Consider the following 19,254-nt stretch of genomic DNA (forward strand, 5'->3'; position numbering starts at 1 on the left):
AATTTATAACTGAGATCCTTTTCTTTCCAAGCAGCAAGAAGAGGAAGTGATCCTCCCATTTAACTGTCCAACACAGAGAGGGAAACAGTGCAGCTATCTGCATCCATTGGATGTTTTCCAAGGGATAACCTAAGCCTTTGGTGGATCTCTGGTTTAATACCCATTGTGTGCTTGGCTATGCAACTGCTACCAGATACTCTACTGGAATATTTTACAGTAAAAGCCTGACCCATATACACAGATAACCGGGAAGAAGTAACAGATATTTTAAAGTAAGGAACTAAAGGATAAGGAGGATAAAGAGACATTTATTTTTTTATATTAAATATGTTTTCAAGGAGAAAAAATAGCCCAAAACTCAGGTGCATCAGTCACAAGAACCAAAAAATAATTCAATGTGACAAAAGGAAAGGTGTCATATATCATGACAATACATCCTGCGACAAAGTATCAACAAGAAACTTTATATTATGAACATGTCAAAAGCACAGATTTATGGCCAGGTTGCTTCAAAGAAATGATTTGTATCAGAGACTATCACACATGCATAACACTGGAGCACATAACCTAGGCCTCTGTATGAATGCAAATAAGTAATATTGTCTGATGATTTATTCCTTCATATGTCAATGCTTGGATAAAAACAAATTGCACTTTTAATCCACGCAGTCTGCTACCATCTCAAAGATAAATCAAGGTATAAAATGTGTAGTCAGCCACCTTACGAGGGCTTCTTTGTTCAGTTAAACTCTATCTTTTACAGGACCAGGACACCAGCAGAAAAGGTTTCGCTCAATTGTAGGAAAATAGCTACAGTAAAAGTGGATGTTGTTGGAGGCTGCCAATACATTTTTATATCTTGTTCTGGGCAAACAGAACAAAAAGTATAAACCAGTACGGCGCACGTAATATTTCATAGGCCTTAGGCATTCTGTGACCCTCTCTTCATCAAAGCTCAAGCATGTCAATGAACACGATGCTTCTGTTGTGCTATTTGAGATCAAGTCAGCTATGCTGCCCTTGACATATGAGTGGGCTCTGTGCTTGTACTGAGAATAGGACTGATACAGAAGTAGAGGAGAAAAATAAGCATTGTAAAGGATGATTTAACATGAACAAAGAGATGGAAATGGCAACGCACCAGCAAAGTTCAATGTTGCAACTAACACAAAAAAAGCATGGCGATGAAATGAATAGGTGAAATGGCTCTTCTGAGTGGGAGTAAGTGGGAGGTAGATAGCCAAAGAAATTGGGTTAGATCCAGTCAAGAAAAATTTGGGACAACTACCTCCAAGAGAATCAAACAGGGCGTAAAATGGCGAAGAGGAGTGAACCCGGGAAACAAAAGAGGATTCTAACTAGTAGCCAATCATCCTGACAACACACTGCATGAAAAAGGACAGTGTTTTCAGAGTGAGAGGGATTTACGGTATCTGGCGTGTTTGGAAAAGACATGGCACAGGGCATGTTGTCCAGCTTTTCATCATGCTCTTTTCCTCTATCTCCCCCATCTTGCTCTTCTTTGGACGTGTCTAAAATAAAAAAGTCTTTCCTTGGCTGGCAGCTCTGACAGGTTCTTTTCTTTCTGTCTGCCAGAAGGCTGTTTTTCTCGTCTTTCAACTCGCCAAGTCCTGAGAAGATCGAATGGGAGATTGCTGGGCAAACCCTCTTGAGTGCCACAGGCATGATAGAACTTTGAATGGGAAATAGTAGATCAGATGAACCCAATGCTTTTGTACAAACAGAATTTCGATCACAGCTGAGCGTGTGTGTGCCTGCTCTAGATCAATTGTGTAATTATGGCCACTTATGTCATTTGCAGTAATGAGAGCACATAGGAGGCAACCAGGTTGCACGCTTGTAAAAAGTTAAAGGTTGGGTCAAAATTAGGGATGTTAATAGTTAACCGTTTAACCCTTAACAAACATTAAGAATTTGTACTGATTAATGCTGTTAAACGGTTAAAAGAAATATTTAAAATGAAATAAAAAGCTGAGCAAAACTCAGAGGAGCGGCTTGTCACTGAAAGGAGAATAGCTGGTTCACCTTAACAGCCCACCTTAGGTGAGTCTGAGCCGGTGTTGCAAGACACAGGAGCTTGGCTTGGAGGAGTTGTAGCATTTATTCACTGACAAATAAACTGTACACACATTGCACTGCTACGTTCACAGCTATAATGCCATCAACAACCCCACACTCACAGCCGCCACACACATACGGTCTGTTGTCAGACACTCACTATCGTTACACCAGGCAGACACACAGCTGATAACCTTGCAGCTAAACTAAATGATGCAGTGGAGACTTTTACTGGGAAAGTGGCTGCATTTGTCCTCGACAATACACGCATGCAATGCTTGTCAGTTAACAGTTAATAATCGGTTAACGAGGGTCAGTTATAGGTTAGAAAAAAATTCTTAATTAGCATCCCTAGTCAAAATCCACATATGCTTATTTTGATTCTTTCCTCCTTCAGAATAACAAAAAGCACACACTGTGCAATGTGCCCTTGCAACTTGATATATGCCCTTAAATTTTCTGATACAGTGTGTTGGTAGAGCTTCCCATTAACGTTTAATGGCTCCATTGAGGTTTAAACTCCAAAGCAGTCGTTCAGAAGGTTATTTTGGGGGTATACGCATTAATGATTGCCTAATTTATTATAGTCACTATCCACATTTAAGGCAAAGTTCCAGCACGGAAAGATAGAGCAAAGAAAAAACTCCTTTGAAGAAATTATAACCCTTCAGACAATGTTTGAATACGCTGAGAGAACTTAACGGATAAGTTTGGGTGTCTTTGACATAAAACTATCATCCGACACTCACCCTATCTTGGCGGTAGCCATCTCTTTTCTAGATTTATCTTTTTTGATAAGGCGCATAGAGTTAACTGGATCCATTGAAATGTATGCATGCCTCACTGCTAATGATTTTGTACTCTGATCTCCAAGTTTGATATGGCACCATGAGGTTACTTTATGGCCGTTTCTCATTTACTCTCATGAGATAATGGAAAGAAAAAGTGTGACTATTGAAAGACTTCCAAAGGACAGTATGTTCCTGTGTTTCCACAGGAGAGGGCTTGCATGAGATGCTAGTTAAGATCGTGTTGCAGGCATATTAGGCAATGTCACTAGCAAGAGTATGAACAATCACTTGGTTCACAGGGCTCAGTGTTTCACCTATATTTATTCTGCATGAGCACCGCTGCTAAAATTTCACACAATCATTAATATCCTCTGCTCTCTTGTTTCACCACACACAGAGAGCAAGCAGAGGAGAGACAGGTTAAGCGAAGATAACATTGTCGGTACCGGTTACAAACAGGCTCGGTAGTGAACGACACGCTAACATGCTGACAGATTTGGTGTTTGGTTTCATTATATTGTATTATTGTATTTTTTGATGTGGCATAAGTGAACCACATCAAGCAGCCTTTTTTTCCTGCAATTCCCATTGAACAGGCACCTACCTCTCTCCCAGACCAAATCATTTGATGAATTGAAGTCTGCATGTAATTGGATGCAATCACGTCGCCCCCGCCCTCTCCTCGCTTGCATTCTAATGAGCTCTTAATGGGTCCTTGATTAGAAAAAGGCACGAAAACAGCTGTCAAGGCCGGCTAGGAAATGATGGATCATCCAGGAGAATTTGGTGTCCATTAAGGTCTATTCTGGGCCCCGTCACGGGTAGGTGAGAAGATGAAAAGAAAGTTTTGTGATATTTAGTTTCCACAGAGACAATTCCCCGTGGAAAAATGATCACTTCAGTCTTGAAACTGACAGATGGCTGTTGAACACTGAGAAGAGTGTCCAGCTTGAGCTTGCCAATATTGTTGGATAGATACCTCACAGTTTTCACCATACCAAATGCCAAAAGAATTAAGAGCTGCTAGGAGTGACTAATGGAGGATATGCTTAATAGAAATGGCAGATTCATTATATAGAAACAGTGATAATATTATATTATTGCTTGTCAAAACACAAAGAAGATCCCCACATCAAAGAAAGTCATGCCATGTCCACAATATTAAAATGTGTGATATCCCTTCATATCCTGGCCTCTGGCTCATGTCATGCCACATTTACTGTAAACATGAGCTGCAAACGGAGGGAAAGAAAAACATCAACACTAGCCTCCAAGTCGTTATTACAAATAGGGTGTGTGGGGATTTTCTATCACAGCTTGCACTCAAAACGGACTATTCTGGCTGCAAACACTGCAGCAGTTCAAGGAAATACAATCAACTCTATTCAAAGTGGCAAACAGCTCCTTTGTGGTTGATTTTTTAAAACCCATAAATAAAATATTTCAGATGTGGGCTCTCCAACAAGCTATACATGGCAACTCCTCAATGCTGTTTCACCATTCTCCACTTAAAATCGCTCACTTCCTGCAAAGTGACCTGAATGAGGCATCGAATGCAGCCGGTATATCACATGTCTCTTCTCTCCACAGAGACCCATACCTGAAGAGTATGATATCCTTGTCATCTGTGAGGTACAGATGAAATGCAAGAACATCCATCAGGGAATAAATGTTTGCCACACAGTCACTCTGACTCTGGCTGTTATTCATAATTTATGAAAGTAAAAGCACAGAGTGTGCATGAATTGTGAATAAGCATTAATGATTGATAAAACAAGACAAGTCGTTCCGAGTGTGCGGAAAATATTTATCCCTTGTTGGCTAGCCCTACATGTTTCACCTGGTACATGTACAAATTCATTATATATTTTGTGCTTCAGGTGCTCTGGGAGAGTGAAACCACATTGATTTGCATAAGTGATCTAAATAAATCAGGCACTAAACAGAGAGTAGCTGCACTGGTTGAGTTTTTAAGCATGGCAGTGCTTCAGAAACTTCTCAGTAAAAGTGTTGAAAATGTTCTATTGTCTCAGCGCTTTCAATAAAACACATCAGTGCCTCCACTTTCTAACTACTGTAAGAAATAGAAGACAACGCTGACATGAGATGTTCCTGGTGGACCTGGAAGCTGAGGAGTCTTATAAAAGAAAAGGAAGTAATAAAAAGGTGGCCCTCAGCTGCTTGGTCCCTGTAGTTATTCTTAGTCTGACAGTCACTGCTGATGTATGATGAGAAGAGAGGGCCTGGCAAACGTAGCTTGTATTGTGTGCTGATATTCCAGAGGCAGGTGTAGCCGCTAAAAGCTTATAAATAACCCCCCATCCTTCCATACAACTGCTGTTGCCTTGAGTGATGCCGTCTTTCCTCGCTGCCCCTGTGTGCTTTTAGTCCCTGGCGGTCAGCGAGGCTGGACACACAAAACCATACAACACAGATAATTATAATATAATATAAACAGTTACAAACTAAATCTGCCCCACACACATTTCTTCAGATATTTACAGTTGCACAGCTTTGCCAAACAAAACACTAAATCCTTTCTCAACATTCCAAATAGTTCTCCGATAATGGAGTCCATATTTTTGTCAAATCCTTTGATTAAAGGAGGCCCTTCTATTATTTATGACACACTTTTATATTTAGGCTGCACCACCTCCTTGGATTATCTAAAAACAGCCTGGGTGAACGATCTACGAATAGCCATCATTAGCGATGTCACGATGCCAGAAATTTAGGAGTCAATACCAATACCGCGGAATTCCACAATTCTACCCAATTCGATACCACGGTAAAAAAATAAGCAAAAAAATAAATAAATAAATAAATCCCATGTACTTCAACATACATCAAAACCAACAAGATTACATTTGGACACATCATGATAATGTTATAATTTACCTTCGCCCATGTAACCTCCGTTAACGTTAGCCGTTAGCTCAGTTATTTTGCCAAGCAGGACTGTGCTGCCCACCGGCTGATAACAGCTAACGTTAACTAGCCTTCCTCCTGCCGATTTTAACACAGATTTGTTGTTCACAATGTCGCATTATCAGTGAAAAAAAGGGTGCGTCCCCTGGACTCATCGATAGTGAGTTTAGCGCTCAGTTTATCTAAGCGATAGTTATACATACATGAATACAAAAATCCCTTTCGCCCCAAAGGCACCCAAGGGAAGATCTCTGTTCATCACTTTTGGCATTGACATGGTACCAAAGCATCGCTTCTCATGACATCCTATCTATCACAGAAGAACTATGGACAGAAGCCTAGACATTGGTCCTGAGTTGATGCCAGGCAAGGGCTTTTGCAGTTTAAAGTATTACACTGATTACACTTAACAAAGAAAAAGCTCTGCAAAATGTATCCAAATATAAATCGTGCTTGCGACTGATGTGGGCAGTGACCAGCCTCTTTAGCCCATATGTTCTGGCACTGTCCAAGAATAACAACATATTGGCAAAACATTTTTCCATCGCTATCGGACATCAACAAAAGACCGGTTGATCCTAATCCACTGACGGCTGTCTTTGGAGTCAAAGGATCTAATCTTGTGCAAACCACCTTTCAATATAACACAATAACATTTGTAACCCTTCTAGCACGCAGACAGATATTACTAAACTGGAAGCAGACACAGGCTCCAACCTTGCCCTTATGAAAGATGTCCCGCAGCACCTGCATTTGGAAAAAAATAATTTTCAATGAGAGGGAGTGAAGACAAATTTCACCAGATCTGGCCCTTTATCGACCACTTCAATAAGTGGGGTTTCTGGACGATATTTGTCATTGTTAATTGATTTTCAATAATACATTATTTTAATGATTGACAGCCCTAATTGATTTGTTTTATTTCTGTTTTTTTTATTTATCAATTTGTATTTTTAATGTCTTCTTACTACCTACACTTAATACTTCTCCCCATTGTTCAACGTTTCACTCTGAAAACCCCAATATAAAGAGTTGTTAAAAAAAAGAAAATATGGGCTTCCTTCAAATTATTTGTAGAGAAAGAAAGAATAAAAAAACATTTCAGCACCAGCACACGCACACGCACACGCACAATCATACAGCCAGAACGAAACAAATCATTTCAATTAAAAACTGGGCTTCCTTCGAGTTTTTGTTAGCAGAGCAAATAAAAGAAAACTTTTCAGAGGCAATGGATATCACCCAAACACACACAGTTCTTAATGAACCCTAATGAACTCTGCCAGACCGAGTAACCTGTTTAATGAGACAGATCAGTGGACAAGTTCCAAGAACTAATCAAAAATCACTGTTAAAGGAGATGAGAAGCAAGAACAAGGAGAATACAGAAAAGGGAATGGTGCAAGGATCAATTCAAGTCAAATCAAGTACAACAACAACTAATGATAACAATACTGGTTACTGAGAGAGACCTTGAGTCAATGTACAGTTAAGCAGTAATGTATGGCACAGTAGAGAATATTATAGTCTTTTATTTAGCATACTTGCATTTGTTACTCAGCACTATAAACAACGTACAGCTGAGGCTGATGGGAAGGTCATTAGTTTGGTCAGAGAGTATGGGGCAAATTAAAATTTTGAACCGATGATGGTGCTAGATGAAAAGTGGGATCGCGAAAGTCAGAGGTATTCATTCTCTGGGAACCATGAATATCTGTACACAATTTCATCGCAATCTATCCAATAGCTGTTGAAATATTTTATCCTGGACCAGTGGTTAACATAGACTGTATATAAGAAGTGGACGTATTCACTGTGACATCATCCATTGGTTTGCGGACTGCTGTTTTGAAGCCTTGAGTTTGACATTTTGCCCGTCGCTATCTTGGATTTTGGGCGCCGCCATCTTGGCTTTTTGCAACCAGAAGTGACATGAGAGGGTGGAGTTGAGTACTGAAATGAACGCTGAATAAGGCGTTTTTAGGCGACCAAAAATGGTATAATTAGCTTTCACGAATTAAAAAGATACTGTGAAAGGGTTAAGGTTGTAAGACGAAAACTCAGACAACACCATGGTAGCAACCTGTCAATCACTAGGTAGCCACGCCCTAAAGCATACCCTGCTTTATGGCCTATTTGACTCTAAATGGGACCATAATTTACTAACTGAACATTATGCTGTAATGAAGAAGACTTGAAAATAGTGATTGAGACCATAAACTCATGTTTACAATGTTTACTGAGGTAATAAATCAAGTGAGAAGTAGGCTCATTTTCTCATAGACTTCTATACAATCAGACTTCTTTTTGCAACCAGAGGAGTCGCCCCCTGCTGGCTATTAGAAAAAAATGCAGGATTAAGGCACTTCCGCATTGGCTTCACTTTTCAGACCCCGGAGTTGCCCACTGGTGGTGAACTGACCAAAACTGCCATTCCCAAAGCTATACTGCTAGCCCGACAAAGAAGTTATATCCAAAATGTGTTTATACCAAAAAAAGACGATATTATATGTAGGAGCAATACAGGAAAATACAGGAGAAGTGAAAGAGCAGTGAAAAGAGGAGATAAAGGAATAAAGGAAATAGAAGTATGAAAGGTAGTTGAAGAGTAGAACAGCAGAATCAGGTGCTCAGGTGTTGCCTCCACCATTATTAACCTCTTGCTTTTTACAGAGTCCAAGGTCAGATTTTTAACAAGGAGGATCCAAATGGTCCTAGTCTCACTCTCACTTTCATCTCCTTCTTAACAGCCGACTTGTTTCTTTCCCTTTGTCTCCAATCAGATCTTCCTCTCTTTCTCCTTTTCTCTCTGACGTCTTCCTTCTCTCTCCACAGCTCTCTGTCTCCTCTCTCGTCCCCCTGGGCATTTTCCCAGCCTTTAATTTTGCATTCTTTGTATCCAGGTGGGATGGTGCTGAGAGAAATAAATATATATTTCTTTTAGTGACATTTGTTGAGCACACATTCATAGCAGCCAGTTGTTCTCCTGAGGCCGTCCCAGCTGTTCCTTTCAGCTGTTCAGGTCATTTGGTCCAGCCTCTTATTGTACAGGGAGCTATTGTGTCATCTCTTAGCCGCTTGTCCTCGGAGCTGTTTGTAAATTGATCTAGCGGATGGCAATGGTCTGTGTCTGTGTGTGTGTGTGTGTGTGTGCCTGTGTTGGTTTTGTGTGAGTGTGGTGTATAGGGGAGCTGTCATTGGTCTATATTTACCAACTTAAGAATGAGACAGCATTGTGTTGTCCACATTCTTTGGCAGTGGAGGACACTTTGTGTTCAGGGTCACCCTCACCACTTCATCAAGAGAGGCAAAGAGACAGGAGAGAGTGAGGGAGACGCAGATAGACAGTGAGAGGTAATACTGAGAGGTGAGACAGCAAGACTGAACAAGATCTTCAAGGAGAGACACAGACAGGCAGACACAGCAGGAAGTGGGATATATCCGTCCTACAGATCTTTGACACCCAGAGGACTTCACCTGTTTCTTTAAAGAAAGCGTGAGTGGAATTCCTTTTACTCAGCCTTCATCTAGATCTAGCACAAATGGCATACATACATTTTTTGCCTTTCATCAGTTAGGATGGGTTACTGACACTTTAGAATATGTGATCGCCCTCCGTGAAATATAAAACCACAACACTAAGCCTGAGCAAAATGCACACAGTGTCTGTCTACAGTATATCTGCATAATGCTGTTAATTATTCTTCTTTCTTTGTATTGTCAGAAAGGCTTCTTCTCTCTTGTTGTTACTTTTGAGTCTTCGCTCGTTTCTCCAGCTTGTTGAACTTCTTAATGGTCTCTACTTTTTGATGTCCTCAGTGGATGTAGCTTTTAATTACTCTCTGGGGATGGCATAAAGCAAGCTCCTGTCATGTTCAGACAACGCCTTCCCCTTCAATGAGTAGAAAAGTAGATCATTTGTCCCCTTGTTCCACTGTTGATAGTTTTTTTTTTTCCCATTATCAGAGACCACGAAACCGAGCTCTCAATTCACTCCAGAGACTGAAAACTGCACCGTGTGTAGAAAGAGAGCACTGCTTTGCTTTTGCTCCCTCCAGGGGCCCAGGATCCAGGCCTACCCATGGAGACTGATCAATTTTAATGTGCCAGAGGTCGACCTTCCATTAACAGTGTTCAAACAAACCCTCTCTCCCTGCACTACAGTGAGCCACAAAAGAAGCAACAGGGGAATCAGCTGGCCCACGAGCCTATTAGCCTGTTAGCTAGCTCGCTGCTGTTTTCCACGATGTAATTGAGGGAGATGAGAAGAAATAACACATTACGGTTGTTTGTGGCGCTAACACAGGTGGTTGCTATCGGGAGTGGGTAAATGAAGCTATCACTCAGGCACGACCTGATTCTGTTTGTTGGGCGCGTTCGGCATTCACTTCCCCAGAGCAGCCGCATGATTAATGATGGGCAGGGTGAGGGCAGCAGCATGGCGGACCTCAACTGATGAATTATTAGTGGCTCAGCGGCCCACAAAGGGGTGATTCATGTAACGTGGGACTAAAACACACCTTTTCTCCACACCTACCTAAAACTACACTGGACTACGATGAAAAAAATAACATGACATGCACAGTCGTTTATATGATTTGAAGTATTTAATTTCAAAATTGCTACGACAAAAGACAAAAAATGTGAAAACAAATGACTCGTGGATAAAATGTCTGCTGACATTAAAATAAATCACATTATGGATTATTTTTAAAGCTGAGATGATAAATCAATTAATCCAAAAAACATATACTGTATATAAGGGCCAAAATATTACGGAATCCACCTTATCAAATGTGAATATTTGCTGTTTTTCATGGTCTTCTATGAAAGGAAACTGAATGTATTTGTGTTTTGGACTGGGGGTCTGGACAAAACAAGATATGCAAAGACGTCACCTTGGGCTCTGTGAAAATGGGACTGTATTTTACATTATTTTTTTGACATTTTATGGGCCAACCCATTAAACAATTAATCAAGAGATAATATGCAGAATAATCAATGATGAAAATAATCACAAGTTGCAGCCCTAGTGACTTTGAAAGCTCAGTATTTTCTAAAAGGTTTTCAAAAATAGCTACATATCTAGACTACGTCTGTTTTTTGAGTATTTAATTCCAGACACCAGTTTCTCTCATTAGTGCATAAATGACATTTTGAATCGATTCCCACTTATGGTGGGTGAGTTTGGTGCTCTTTTGCAAATGGTAGTAAAGATGGTGACGTAAGTTTGATGCATGATTCTTTTGATGCAAGATGTAATTGCAGCAGATATTGATTCCTGCTCTGTCTGGTCTTTGGGTTGCTAGTCCCAAGACACGTCAAGATACAGTATCAGAGGACTTGTGCCTCTTTTGATAGCGCTAATCTATTCGAGAGATAAATGGTGCCGTAAACATTTTGCATACACTTAGAACACCCTTTGGGCTCAATTATAACGTCTCTAGGGATGAGGCTGGATACCGATTCACAATCCTGCACCACCGCGATGTGGAACAGTCATTACTCTGCCGCCTCAACTCAGCAAAGTACTAGAAATGTAACTATAAGGTCCCATCTGAATACAAAGCACAATATACATAGTTGCGTCTCTTGCCAAGGCTGATAAAGTGGCCATTCATTTGGCAACTCATCTGCACTCCATATGAAACATACAGCTTTGAGTTGGCTACAGTGCCTTTAGTGTCTGACTGACTCCCATTGACTCTCGTCGCACTGCCTCCTACACACCTCTGCATGCTCACTCATAGCCTCCCCTCCCTCCACAGGTGCCGGTTCGGGGGTTACCATGGAAACCAGGACGGTGATGCAACGAGAGCAGGAGGAGCAGTCGTCCCAGATGTCTCACAGCATGCAACTGTCCTCCCAGATCAAGAAGAAGACCTTCACTTCCAGGTGCAAACATGCTCTCCTGACTTCAGTGGCAGAGGTTTTCAGATCATTTACTATTACTGTTAACTACCAAAACAACAACAATACTCCATCACAAGTTAAAGTCTTGTATTAAAAATCGTACTTAAGTAAAAGTACATTAGTATTTTTAGCAATATGTATTTAAAGGCTAAAAGTGGAAGAACTGATTTTGTCCCCAACTGATATATTATTATGACATTATCAGATTTTTAATACTGATGCATGGACATGTAAGCAGCATTTTACTGTTGCAGCTGCTTGAGGTGGAGATAGTTTTAACTACTTAATATACGGTTAGAAAGTTTATTCCAGTGGTTCCCAACCAAGGGGTCACGGCCCCTCCAAAGAGTCATAAGATAAATCGAATAATTAATGAGGTGAAAAGAACAAGACGGAACATATTTGTATATATTTTTGGGACTTTCGGTGGAATTTTTGCTTTGTTTTGTGAAATATCAGGTCATTTTACCTCTTTAGGCCTCAAACAGTTATTTAAATAAACAATCTAAAAAACTTAAATGGGAGATCTCTTCATGGTGGAACACGGGGCCCAAAATACACACTGCTTTTTTGTAAGAGGTTGAAAACCACTGGTTTAATCAATGTGTTATATTTTAGCTTATCATCACTTTCATGTCAAGTCATGAAAAGAAACTAGTAACTATAGCTGTCAAATAAATTCAATGGTAGTGTAATGGTAGAAGTGTAGCATTAAGCAGCATAGATTTAAGATACTCAAGTAAATTCAAGTAACTCAAAATTGTACTTAAGTACAGTACTCGAGTAAACATGCTTTCCACCACTGCCTGACATACGGGATAGCAATATTGTTTTTGTAACCTCTATTTTTTCTGAGAATGCATGCTATTTTTAAAGGATAAGTCTGGTGATATTCTATATTTTTCCTACTGTGAACCAATAACATGCATGAAAAGACCAAAACCAACCATGAACTGATCAACAAGTATTGTCTGTGTAGCCAAAGCCTGATATACCTTATTCTTCTGTGTGATAGACATCCATTGTTGTCCAAAACAAGTTCCATCGTTGAAATGGGTGACATGTTCCTCCATTACAATAAATATGGGCAATCGCACGCACACCGTCTTATTGCAAACACTCACTAGTGCACCAAATCCGCAACTGAAAATAGTCCCCAACAAATACAATGTACTCCACTTTGAGTAACATTTACGAAAAGCTACAGTGTGCAGCTGTTTCAGAAAATACCTTCTTTCTTTTTTTTAAATTAAACTATGTATTCAAGACCTGTTTATACAGATGCACGTCTTCCGTAGGAACAAATGAGTTTGGGGTTGAGTGTTACAGACAAGAAGTATTAAGGGACAGACGAATAATTCACTGATTTTGGTGTTTTTATGAGATTTGTCAACAATAATAGAATATAAAATATTGCCAGCCTTATCCTTTAAGCAACACTCTGCATACAAAATTAAAACCCTGGACTTTTAATTGCAAGTACAGTTTAGAGTATTTACTGTATGATGGATTTACAGCGACAAAGTGCAATAGTCAATGACGCATAAAAAAGTAACATAAAAAGTGACTGTGGGGGTAGGACAAGACATTGGCTCATTTATTTTTACTTATATACGTAATAGTTTGTTTGGGAATCTGAACTGCGAGCCTACTGAACACAAACACATTCCCCTCACCTTTGGGACAACATTGCTTCAGTATTTCTTGCCTAAAAAGAAGCTGTATAATCAATATTATTTGGTAGTACCTGTAACATTACAACACTGAAAAGCATAATGTTCTTCAAGTCTCATATTCAGCCCTTAAACCTGATTTTAATTAAAACAAGAGGAACATTCTGCCAATGAGTCGAAATAATTCAGTTTCCAGTGCAGCATCTCTTGTTTCATGCATTTTTCAGAAATGATTTGCAAATATCAGAAAAATGGCACTTAAGGCTACAAAATTCATGAAAAAAGTTTAATTTTGAAACCAAGATTAATTATCTCACCTTCATAGGAAGATTTGTTTTTAAAAAAAAAACTAGGGTTAACAGATTAAATTACTTGTTCAGATTGTTTTGAAATGAACATAAAATACAATTTCACAAAAGCAGAGAACATTTACGTCAGAAAAAATATTCTTCTGTGGGGTTTACAGTTTCTGCTCTAAAGACTTTTATAAATAATAAAGTAGGTAAATTTGTTAGTATTATGTTGCTCAACGTTATCCTGATTGATCACAACTGATTTGTTTTTCAGTAGAAGGATAACAAAGTATTTATTACAGAGAAACATATGGCAGGCTGGTTATTCTGAGCTGAATGAGACATTGCATCCACTCAAGTATACCCTGTGGACCACTGGTGGTAGCTGCTAGCGCAACACATACACATACATATTCACAAACACAAACACAGTCTCTCTGGTATTAAGATGCCTCTGGATGGGATGAATGGACAAATCCTGATTCACTACCTCAAGCTCACACTTCTATACACAATGTTTCACAATATGTCAATAATGTTATACTTCAGTGTTTCTATGCAAAAGCTTAATCTGACATCAGGACTGAACAAACACACTACAAGGTGGAACATGCAGCAGCATCAGCTTACTTTTAATGTCAGCGTGATACATGAACTGGCTCCACATTTTCTTGGAGTAACGTCTGAGATATTATGGTCAAAGTTAATTCCTGAACTTGGAAGCAGCAGTTGACAAAACAATGTCAAAATCAAGAATGAACTAGCAGACAAGAAGTCCTTAAAGGCAGGATTGGTAAAGATTTCAGAATTTTTTTTTGTTATTTGAAATCCTCATTACATCCCGACAGCAATCAATCAATCAAATGCTCTGACAAAAAAAAAAAAAAAATCCGGTATCTGTGGCTGTCGCAGAATTGTAATAAACCTGTCGCCGAATGAATTGCCGCGGTAGTCTGTGTTACACGGTGGTTGGGCATACACCGATTACATTACTTGCCTGTTGACGTTAAAGATCAAAGTGAGCGCTCTACATATAATGACCGTCATCTTTTCTTGTGAAATGTCCGGTGTAACCGGATTCACCGGAATTCCCACATGTTTATTAACCGGTGGAATAATTTCCTAATCATGAAGTCCGTACCGTACAATCATTTCATTCAGCCTGAATGTAATAATTGGACGGACTACCTTCCTACCTTCCTGGGCGCACTCTGCCCTTGCACTCATTGCGCGTCACCAGAGTCTTCCACAAGCTGCTAGCTTGACAGCTGTGAGTACTAACAATAACCATATTCACCGTTCACGATCATTATGATAGGTTTGTGTTGCAGACTTGGTGACTTTCTAGATGTAGGGACTTTTGGAGATAGTCGGCAGCTAATGCTGCTAGCTACATTCATTGGAAAATAATTGGCAACACTGGGCTGGGTTTTTCATCTGGATCATTTTAAAAAAATCTAGTGTACTCTTGCTAGTTTCTCAAGATCACCCACCCTGCCTTTAAGGTGTTCAGAAAAAAAATGGAAATTTGAACTTCTACAATTCCATGATAATTGGGCTGCTGATGAAGATTATGTGGTATGATTAAAAGCTCCAGGACAGCTACTAAATGAACTTTTGGATGAGTTTCACCCAAGATGTATTCTCTCTCTTGTGATGTTACATTGCAGCTTAAAATGTGTCTGTAAGTCGAGCCATGTGCTGCTGTTCAAGCCACTGACTTTGCCAGCTGTAAGATGATTTATTGCCCAAATAAAATATCAGCAAAGTAATAGCCTCTTCCATTATACTATGAAGATATCTGAGTCTCTTTCTACACCTGCACACACTCACTCACATACAGTAGGCCTGTCCAGTTGCACTGTGGCAGAAGACATGCAAAAAGAAAAAAATCACACAGCAGGTACACCAGTGCTCCCAGATGATCCCAGTGAGATCTAATAGGAATCATTTCTGGACCTGCCCTAATAGACTCAAGTCAAATTTACCTTCATTTTCTAAGGGCCCCCTGCTGCAGTGAGTTATTATATTTGGTTAACCCATGGGTCTGCAACCTCCATTGCAGAATTAAGGGAATTGGACCCATTTTTCTCCTTAAGGATGATGAAAATAAGCAATTATTCCACCAGGCTTAGTTCAGCCAAACTTAGAGTTCATCTCTCTTTGCTAAAAAGAAGCGAGCGAGGGGGGCAGGGGTACAGGTGCATGGTGAAATTTATACTTAGAACATCCTCAGTGAGAGTACACTCAAATTTATGTTCATGTAATATTGAACAAAGTGTCCTCTGGGTAGGTTTAACAAACAAAACTACTAAAGAAGAGAACAGTTTTGCCAACAGAGTTTAGTTTTTCTTGTTTGTACAATAGGTATATGACTATTCTTAGTACAGGTTGTTGACATGCATACAACAAAGAGGGCAGATCATCTAGTGCCTCTCAAAGGCTTTCCTCTTTTTTATTTCCTAGTTACACCAAGTTAATATTTTGAGGAAGCCTGTTGTTTATGAACACATAAATGCACAACTTCCATTCTCCTGCACACATCAGCAGTATCGGCTCTTCCATAAGTGTTTGTTTGCTTGCGTGGGTGCACATGTGTGTGCATGTTCCTGTTTATACCCATGCCGTGCGTGTGTATTTATCTGTGGGCTGTACTTGAGCGATACAGCCCAGCCGTAGGCTCGGCGCTGCATTATTCAACGGCCCGAGCCTCTCAGAAACACTCAAAGGGAACCTAAACAAAGGAAAAGAGAAAAATAAGACGGCAAAAGCAGAAGTTGTCCTCTGAATGCCATGAAATGGGGAAATTTCCCAGCTTATAAACAAAAGAAAACGAGAAGTCATGTCAATTTGCATTGCCATTTGTAGGACGGCTTGTTGAAAGTAATGCCTGAGGCTGGATGTTAGCAGCGACGGTAGTTGGGGGTTGTGTAGTATAGTACACACCTGGGTAAATATACAGTTCTGGCACACAAACTTTGAGATTTTTATTTTTGCATTTATCCTTTTCAATGGAGCTGTGTTGTACTGCAATGCACTTTGACATTAGGCCAAAGCATGCTGTAAATGGATCTAATAACACATGAAAAACAAGGAAAACATTCAAAGTTAAAATATCCTCTCTCTGTAGTTGGTATAACTCTAGTTAAAAGAGCAACAGTCAACCATGGATTATGGGAGAGCAAAAATGAATGCCTCTCTTGTTACAAAAATTCCTTTCATATCCTCAAGTGACCTTGTCGCTAACAACAAATGCCCCTCTGCTGTTTATAGGGGTGCACATAGATAAGGTCAGCTCGGTTTATTGTTGGTGCTCTAAATGGAGAGCTCGTGCTTTAGTGTAGGCTTACACACATGTGCGTAGTCTGTCCGTGTGTGTCTGCATAACTAAGATGAAGAGACTAATTTAAAAGGTTCTACGGAAAGAGGCAGCAGCTGTCAGCGCTTTTGATTTAGAATCACTGTACTGTTTGTGTCCAGTGACTGCTCTGTTATGTATGTTTGGTTCATCATGTTTAGTTTGTGTTCCAGTTGATGAACTGGGAAACAGACACACTGTTGATTAAAGACTGTACAATGCAGAAACTTGCATGCTATGATGCCGAAACAGTTACAATTGCCATTGTACCATGAACAACCTACTGGCTCAGATTCAAAAAACAACTTTGTCTCGTAAACACCACATTGTCATCACCCGCTGTTCTTCCTGATTATATAAGCTCACAGCAGACAATAGCATGTGTGTTTGTACACCAGTGGGTAAAAAGGGGAACACTGAACAGAGCAGAAGCAGCTGATGATGGTCATAACATTTCTCGCACTTGAGAGAAAACAGGTCATACACTGTCCTGCTTGGGTAGCTGGATTAGGCTTTGCACCTCACGCATGGGAGGCAACTAGCAGATCAATCAGTTAAAATACTTAAAAGTAGGGCTGGGACGATACACCTATCTCCCGATTCAATACTATCACAGTACTTGGGTGCCAATTCGATATGTCTTGCGATTTTTAAGTATTGCGATTGGATATTACGATTTATTGTGGTTTTTGTTAACTTTTCTAACACTAGACCATGGGGAAAAAGTTGAATCATACACTTCTAGGGACTTTTACTGAGGAAATATCTAAATTATACAGTGACAATGTTTGAGTTTCAGCATGTATGTAGTCAGAGATGTCCTGAAGTCAAATATATCAGTCATTGTCAGGCATTATTTATTAAATTTTTTCCAGCAACCCAAAAATCCAAGACTTAAGACATTTCCCTCAAATATTAGTGGTATTTTATTTTTAATTTATAAGGTACATGTAATGTTTTATACTTCTGGTGAATATAATCCAATCAATCTTATTTACATATATGTATTTTTTATATAAAGTTCCCTTTGTTAACACCTTACTTTGAAAAACCGACGTAGTCACACGTGTCCGCTAACTTCGCCAAGTCCATCGCTAGCTCGCCCGTCAGCTCCGTTCCCTTTATGCATCCATGGTCAGCTCCATCGGGGCAGTTTGAATGCATTTAACATAAATGTCAGTATATGGGTGCTCTACAGTTGTAACATTGGCTGAGTTGACCACGGAGATGAGAGTGACGGCTGGCTTGACCGCACGTTACCACAATACCAGAATGTTAGCTATCCATAACAGAGTTAGCATGCAGCTTTAGCCATGATGTCTAGCTCTGCTTTTCCTGGCAATGTGTGAAACCCAAAGTGTTTCCCTATTACACTGTATGTGTAGTGTTTACCACTTTGGATTTAAAATGTGAAGGTGCCGGTCGTATCCATGCACACCCTCTGTCGTTTTGTACTTTATCATTTCGGCTCGCTGCGCCCAGTTGCTGTTTGTTTTGGTTGAAGGATACGGAACAGATATGATGTCACGTTACTCAGACTACACCAATAAAAGTGGTAACTTCCTTCTACCTCTGCATAGATTCATATGAAGCAAATATATTGATTCTGACATCAAAAAAATCTATTTCAAAATCTTAAAAAAAAAAAAAACGCGATATATAGGTGAATCAATTTTCTTTCCCACCCCTACTTAAAAGTGTTAAAAACATTGCACTATGCGTTCCTGAAAGAAAACAAACTGAAGAGACTACACACAGATTATGCCCAGCAGCTGTGTAACACAAAACAATAGCCAGCACTGGCAGCGCTGCCATTTTAACTGATGTCTTCTTAACTCTCTCGTCTCTCAAAATCCAATGTAATATTTTAGAAAACACTGTAGTGCGTGTTTATACTGAGCAGTGACAAATCTGCGTTGCCACACAATGAACCACACTTACTGGCTTACCCCTGAGCTGCACAGATCCACAGAGGGTATTAGTGCGAAAAACTATAATGACATTGCATTTTAAAGTGGGGCCTGTCTTTCATGGATTCTCACTTCTTAACAGTTTATGTTGTTCTGTTTGATTTTGGTTTGTCAATGTTTACCTTCTTCGCAACAGGAAGACGGCAGAGAAAAATATCCATTAAAGCTGTTTCCAGTCTGGAGATGAGAGAAGAGTTGCCAGTTTTAAACTGAATCCCCGGAGTGCTTGAATAAATGAAACCTCATGTA

The 19,254-nt window shown here is 39.8% G+C and overlaps 1 protein-coding gene and 1 long non-coding RNA gene across 2 annotated transcripts in view; one reads left to right on the forward strand and one right to left on the reverse strand.

Annotated features, from left to right (window-relative positions):
• LOC141778677 (uncharacterized) overlaps positions 1-19,254 on the reverse strand; it is a 119,273-nt gene that overhangs the window by 89,725 nt on the left and 10,294 nt on the right. The gene's annotated exons all lie outside the window — the stretch shown is intronic.
• Positions 9,143-19,254, forward strand: part of myom3 (myomesin 3) — a 66,627-nt gene continuing 56,515 nt past the window's right edge. The window contains exons 1-2 of the mRNA XM_074653057.1: positions 9,143-9,294; positions 11,567-11,693. Coding sequence (XP_074509158.1) covers positions 11,587-11,693 — 107 coding nt within the window. The 5' untranslated portion in view covers positions 9,143-9,294; positions 11,567-11,586. The remainder of the gene's footprint in view (positions 9,295-11,566; positions 11,694-19,254) is intronic.

Source organism: Sebastes fasciatus, chromosome 12, assembly GCF_043250625.1.
Source record: "Sebastes fasciatus isolate fSebFas1 chromosome 12, fSebFas1.pri, whole genome shotgun sequence".
NCBI lineage: Eukaryota > Metazoa > Chordata > Actinopteri > Perciformes > Sebastidae > Sebastes > Sebastes fasciatus.